At 43.6% G+C, this 7,123-nt stretch overlaps 1 protein-coding gene across 1 annotated transcript in view; it reads left to right on the plus strand.

The window, feature by feature from the left end:
* The window catches only part of FASLG (Fas ligand), a 19,609-nt gene extending 14,823 nt beyond the window's left edge, over window positions 1-4,786 (plus strand). Inside the window, exons 3-4 of the mRNA XM_019528355.1 lie at window positions 2,122-2,187; window positions 2,399-4,786. Of these exons, the coding sequence (XP_019383900.1) occupies window positions 2,122-2,187; window positions 2,399-2,793 (461 nt within the window). The 3' untranslated portion in view covers window positions 2,794-4,786. The remainder of the gene's footprint in view (window positions 1-2,121; window positions 2,188-2,398) is intronic.
* Window positions 4,787-7,123: the final 2,337 nt, after the last annotated feature.

A 7,123-nucleotide genomic window follows, 5' to 3' on the forward strand; every position in this document is an offset into this window, starting at 1 on the left:
GGCCTGCTTCGGCAAGGACGTGCCTCCTCGCTTTGGCCGGAGGAGCAGGCGTCCCTTTGCAGGTCACAAGGGTGCGGGGATCCCGGTGCTTCTCTTCTGCATGAAGGAAGTGTCCCCAGTGCAGACAGGCCAGGCAACCACTGAGAGATGGGCCCAGCCCAGGCTCCCAGACCTGAAAACCCAGGAGCAACCAAATCCTGACTTGGATGCCAGCCCTTTATGAAGCTTGAGCTTCATTAATGAAATGTTTGGCTTCCTTATGTCTGGCCCCAGAGGAATAGACTTCTACCTTCAGCTCCCTCTGTGCAAAAATGAAGCTTATTTTCTACCTACGGGAACTTTTTACCATCTTTAATTTTCCCTGAGCCTCAGGAAGGGCGTGCTCACCCAAAAACTTGCAGAAAAAAATCATTTTTTGCAGTTTTTTAGTTGGTGTAATAACAGGTATCATCTCTGAACCGAGAGGCCTAGAGTCTTACACTTCTTTTTGTCTCAGACCAACGCTGCTACAAATACATCCCTGGCTTCCTTATTACACTATAAGTGATGCATGTAAGGAGAGAGGGGTGCCTAACACTATTATTTGTCTTCCTCCTCCCTGATGGTTATTTTTTTCCTTTTCCCTTAAAGTACAACATAATTTTCTTGAGTGTCTTCTGTATACATTCCATTGGGGTAACCAAAATTGGCCCAAAGTTTCCTGAGATTTGAAGAATGTGGTTTCAATTAAATTGAAACTTTCCATGGGAACATGTAAATTTTCATGAAACTTCATGCCAGGAAAAAAAAAAGCAACCCTTTTTTGGGAAGGCTTCCTTGGTTCTTTGCTTCAAAATGACTTTTCATTTTTCAAATTTGATTTTTCCATCATGAATTGCAAGTTGAAAATGTATAGACAGCTGAATCCAAAAATGCTTTTTAATTTTTTCTTTAATGAAACACTTTGATGCATCCAAAACAATTTGTGTTCCCCAAAATATTGTTTTCTGGGACATTTTGAAATGTTTTGGTTTAGTTCTGATGCAATTTTGAAATTGGGGAATTTCCTGCAAAATGGAAATTCTGATTCCCCCACAGTTCTAGTTGTAACTTAGGTTCTTTATCAGCCTTTGGGGGTGAGGATTGGCTGCTTAATTCAATGCCTTGAAGAAGGTGACCCTACTTTCTCCTTGGGTCTCTTGGCACAGCCATAATCGCAAAGAACAAATGCTGATCCACAAATTCTTTAGAATTAAATATTACAGGGGAAATAGTACCCACAAGTATCTGGGTCCCTATAGTACCCATCTGCTTTGGAAAGCTGTTGCCAAAACTAGCCAGCCAGGGGCACTTTAGTCTCAGTGCACTTTTCTTGCACTGGTCACATGGTTAACTGACTCAGCTCTCCACTAGGTCTAAATCAGACTACAGATTCTTCACCTAACACAGAGTTTTTCCAGTTGCTTGGTATCTTAGGAAATTTATCTGCTTTTGCCTTACATTTTTACAGCCCCCTTAAAATTTTATGCTACCTCCCTTTGTAGCAAAGACTTAATAATTAAGAGCTGTGTAAAAGAAGTCCTCAGGCGGCCTCCCAGAGCTAGAAGTTGCAGGAGCGTTGACTGGCACCTTGAATCTGCTCATTGTAATTGGGACATTAGTCTTTGGCCATAATAAACTAATCATAGATAATTTGTATTGCTGCCAGGTCATTTTTGGTTTTGGCAGCTTGGAAGAGAGTTTAGTTTATTATTATTAATGATGTGGGCTCATACTCTGCATGGACTATGAGAGTGATTCAATCAGAACAAAGCCCAGAAGTGCAGCTGTTTGTGCAATGCTGTCCTGTAGCATTGCACAAAGCCCAAATCACAAAGCCTTGTCCCCTTCATGTATTTTTTTTGTAACTTGCTCTGATCCTTCTATAGTAACAGTCCTCTTTTTAAACTTCCCAGGCTACAGTATTCACCTGAATAGTGTCCCACAGCAGATAGTTCCATAGTTAGTAATGCCTTGCGTTATCTATTTCATAGTAAATCTGTCTCTCTCTAATTCCATGGGGAGTGTCCCTTTCTAATGTCATTTCATTATCAGGTCCTCTTCACAGAATTTGCAGCTAACTCCTTCTTTATTTTAATGCAGGGCTTCCAAATGCAACAGAAAAGATCGTGGAAAAGAAAGAGGTCAGGAAAGCAGTACACTTAACGGGTAGGTGATTGAGGGCAGAGAAGCAACATTTGCTGTGTATGAAGAAATTAAACTTCACAGCACCTACTTCTGAAGTCAGTGGGTGTAATTTCCATTTGAGAGATGAAGGAGCTGAAGTTACATGATTTGCCCAAATGACTTTCAGTGGGGACTTGAAAACCGTTAGGCATATGTATTCATCTAACAGCTTCTTGTTCATCTTTGTTTCTAGGCAAATCTGGTCAGAAAGGCCTTCCTCTGGAATGGGAGGCCATCTATGGACATGCCTTCACTTCCAGCATTCAGTATAAACAAGGAAGCCTGATGATTAATGAAACTGGTCTGTACTTTGTGTACTCCAGTGTGTTCTTCCGAGGTGAGGTCTGCAACAACCAGCCTTTGGACCATACTGTTTACAAACGAAACCCAGGTTATCCAGGGAACCAGGTTTTAATGGAGGACAGAAGGATGAATTACTGTGCGACTCAGAAAATGTGGGCCGGGAACAGCTACCTGGGGGCATTGTTCAACCTCACCAGAATGGACAGGTTGTATGTCAATGTCTCCAAAATTGCTCTGGTTCATTTTGAAGAATCAAAGACATTTTTTGGTGTATTTAAACTTTAGGGATTACTCATTGGTATGTGGCTTTCAGCAAATACACACTAGGGACTTAAGCATTCACAGGAGCTGCGCACTAGCACAGGGTCTTACTGCAGGAGGCCCCTCGGGAAACCACCATCAGGCCTTTGATACCGGACAGCTGAATTGACTCGAAAAAGGATTTAAACCTGATTCTTGGAACTCACCCTGAATTGTCCTAGGACAACCCTAACAGAGTAGCAGGAAGAACTCCAGCACCACAAAGGCCTCTTTTAAACTCACTACTTGCTCAAGAGGAGCACTTGCTACCTGAGAAAATGCAGATGCACTGGGCCAGATTCTGTGAAAATCCGATTTGCACCATGTGTACCTACTGAAGGAGCCTTTAGGCCCATGGAGAGGCTTTGTGGATGTTTCTATTTGTGTGCAAGAAAGTATGTTGGTCGTGGGTTTGTTTTTTCTGTTTTTTAGTGTGGGTGTACGTGAGTGGACAGGGTTTATATGTGTGTGTGTGTGTGTGTGTATGTGTGTGTGGGAGGTAGATGGAAGCGGTATGAAGTCTGGGGTCTTTTTTATAATCTTCCTGGTTTGCTGAAGCCCCCTCTTACTCATTTGTTCTCCAACTGAATTTTTTTTTACTCAGTGCCCTAGCAGAACTCACTGACACTGGAGTTTTCTGCCCAGCACAGGCACAGCGATTGTTGATTATGTAGTTATGTTATTCATGGGCATTTAGCACCTTTAACCCTTGCTCTTGCATGTGCTGCAAGTATTTGCAGGGTGTGTCTACACAAGCCGCCCAGTGCAGTTGTTACTGTGCTGTTATTTAGTACTTGCATAACCAGGTTCTAAATGACCATGATGACTATGCAGTGACTGGAGTTACTGCGCAGTAGCATCCCAGCACTGTTGCCCAGTGATGGCTACTACGCAGTAGCTCATAACTACTGTGCAGGAGCGTTATGTCATGGTTCATGCCTGGTGATGCATCTTGTGTAGATATGCCTGTGGGGGGTTTAACTGTAGAAGGATTTTTAGAAAAAGAAAAAAGAAAAAAATTCACCCCCCAAAAGTCTTTTTTCTCCTATTTGACTTGGAGAACTTTGACTTATTTCCCAGGATCAGATTCTGTTCTTGGGCTCTTATAGGTAGTGTCTTACAGAGGAGGATATTAATAAATTACCCAGAACATTTGGTATATTGAAAAGGGGAAGGAAAGAAGGGTGAACCTCCTCTCTGACTGCTTCTCTTCCATACACAGCACTGCATCATGTACTTGGGCATATTCCAACAGTGAGAAAATGCCTTGGGGTAAATGAGGAGCAAAGTGTATTGGCTTTTAAACCCAGAAGGTCCATTTACTTGCTGTTGGTAACCCCTCAAGTCAGTAGAGAAGAAACTGGTGTGAATTTGGCCCATAAAAATCTATCACTATTGAGGGTTTTGTGCAAGTCCCAGTTCCCCTTCATCCTCCCACAGGAAAAACTGTGTTCCAGTTCTCCAGCTTCCTCCTGTTCCCTTCCCCCTCCCCAAATCTACCTCAGCACCTTCCTTAGCTCTGGGGACTTTCTGGTCCTGAGCCACTTCAGAACTCAACCTTCACGGCAGGGAGCTATGTCCCCTTCTGCACTTTCCTCTCCTTCCCAGTTAAATCCTCCCAGTCCTCTACAGTGCCTCCAGGCTGCCCATGCCAGTACTGCAAAGGCTGCAGACACCCATTGGCTTCCTTGCACAGCCTGGTTACCTCTTGCTTCATCTTCCCCACTTCTGTGTGTCAGCCACATCCCACCCCCAGCTCTGTGACTCACTCAGGAAAAAACAGGGGTATATGACATTTGACTCTCCTGGCACCCAGTAGTGCCCAGAGAGGGTGGAAAGTGAAAACCAGGCCTTGCCTAACATGCTGCAAAGAAACATGGTAACTTGAGCAGAAAAGTAACTATTGATGCATTCCTTTTAATATATATTTTATATATCTATAATGTTATACTATAAATAAATAATATTTTTATATGTGGAACTGACCTCTTCTCATTCAGGAGGGTGGCAACTTGGAGTTTGATAACTAAGCATTAAGCTTGCTCCTCCATAATGATTGTAATTGAGAGATTAAATCTGAGTTTTCCTCATATTCAGGGAATAGAGGAAGCAAAGGTTTGGATCCTCTCTTTTTTCCCCAAATAGTTTATTGTAAAGGTGGGATTAGCTTGGAAGTCCAGATCTTTGTTCAAATTATGGCAGTCTTTTCAACTGCACAACATCAGAGTTGGATGCTGTGGATCCAGTGTTTTGGTTTGGTCCATTAGGAAAACATGGGTGAGGTATGACATATGGATAAATCATGGTTTTGCAACTTAAATCACGGTTTTGTGATTTTTGTGGAAATCATGAAAAACAGGGATCTCCGCAGTAGCCATGAAAAATGGCATTGGCTGTGATTTCCCAGAAGATCAAAAAAAACCAAAACCTTAATAAAAATAAAATGCTGGCTTCCCAGCAGGAGCCAGCAGTCCTCACTGCTGCTGCTGTGACCCAGCCATGCACTCGCCTGGGAGGGGAAGGCACTAGCTAATGGGGTGGCATGAAGGGCAGCTGCCCCTTGTGCCTCTCTGTTGATCAGCACCAAAGGGCGGGGCCACATGAAGGGCAGCCAGCAGTCAAGGTGGTGGCTGCCTCATGCCTTTCAGCCAATCAGCATTTGGGAGCAGGGCCGCCATGAAATGACTGTGAAATTGGCTCTTCCAGCTGGGACCAAGCTGCAAAAATTGCTTTCTCTCGCTACGACTTAGGTAGGTGCCTATATTTGGATTGTGATCCCCGAGAAATGTGAGAAGTTTGGATCCAGGGATTTGGTTCAGTCTTGGCAGTTGTAAGTGTTTAGGTGACCAGGACAAGGGGCATGAAGGTGGGAACAGAATTTCGATAATTGTGGGGGAGGCACATAGGGCTGCTGTGTGAATCAGGCACAAAGACTGGCAAGTGACAGAGAAGCAGTACTCAGGGTAGCTGGCAGAGGATGCACTAATAGGGGGCTCATCTCACAGTGCATCTTGAATTGGGAAGGGAAGTGAAATCAAGGAAGAAAATAGGCTTAGAGCTCCAAAATACGACGGCCCACATCTGACTTTTAAACACCATGAGATGTGGGAGTGGAGAGGATTTCTGTGGCCTAGTAATTTAGGCACTGGCTTTAAGGATCAGGAGACTTGGCTTCTGTTTCCAGCTTTGCCATTAACCTACGGCATGTTGCAAGCCCAGTCATGTCCTTACTCTGTGCTTTTCCTTCTCCCCTACCCCTTTATCTCTCTTGATTATGGGCTTTTTTGGGTAGGGAATGTCTCTTACTTAACACACTACACTTAGCATAGTGGGGCTAGCTGTGATCTCGCTTGGGGACTCCAAATGCTTCTATAATATTGCTAATTATACATAGGACCCCAATGGACCCCATGCAGGAACATCCCTTCCAAGCGGAGGCTTGTTTCCTTTTATTCTTCTCCTTTCTCTTTCCTAGTCTGAAGTCAGTTTAACAACCCTGATCTCAGTGTCAGCTTCCGCATTGCTCTCCCAAAGTTACTATCATTAATTAAAAGAGCTTCCTTTGAATTTCTATGCCTTGCAGACAGCAGCAGTTCCCACACTGTAGCTCAAGGGACACTGGTGATGATCACTTGGTGTTTGCATGGTGTTGGCTTCTTCTCTTAAGATCATAGGAAAATAGGGCTGGAAGGGACCTCAAGAAGTCATCAAGTTCCAGCCTCCTGCTCAAGGCAGGATCATCCTTGATGAAACCATTGCAGTCAAATGTCTGTCTCAGCTATTCTTGAAAATGTCCAGAGTCCACAAGATCTCTAATTAGTTTGGTCCAATGCTTAACTACTTTCACAGTCAGTAAATTCTTCCTAATCTCGAATCTAAATTTCTTCTGCTGCAGGTTGAGGCTACTGTTTCTAGTCCTGTCTCCTATGGCCACAGAGAATACTCATTTCTATCCTCTATCACCCCTAGGATATTTGAAGCCTGTTATCAACACCCTTCTCTCCAGGTCTTCTCTTCTTCAGACTAAATAGTCCTAGGTCTTTCACCCTTTCTTCCTAAATCATGTTTTTCGGCCTCTGATAATTTTTGTCTCTTTCTGCTGAACTCTTGATAATCTGTCCCTGTCTTTTGTGAAGTGTAGGCTTCAAAACTGGACACAGAACTCTAGGTGAGTCCTCACCAGTGTGTAATAGAGTGGAAGAATCACATGCCTTGATTTGCAAGTGACACTCCTGTTAATATAACTCCATATGCATTTGGCTTTGTCTACATCAGATCTGTTCAGTTGGCAGACTTGCGGGGGGAGGGGTTACCA

Source organism: Gavialis gangeticus, unplaced genomic scaffold (assembly GCF_001723915.1).
Source record: "Gavialis gangeticus isolate Ggan-Ray unplaced genomic scaffold, GavGan_comp1, whole genome shotgun sequence".
Classification (NCBI taxonomy): Eukaryota; Metazoa; Chordata; order Crocodylia; family Gavialidae; genus Gavialis; species Gavialis gangeticus.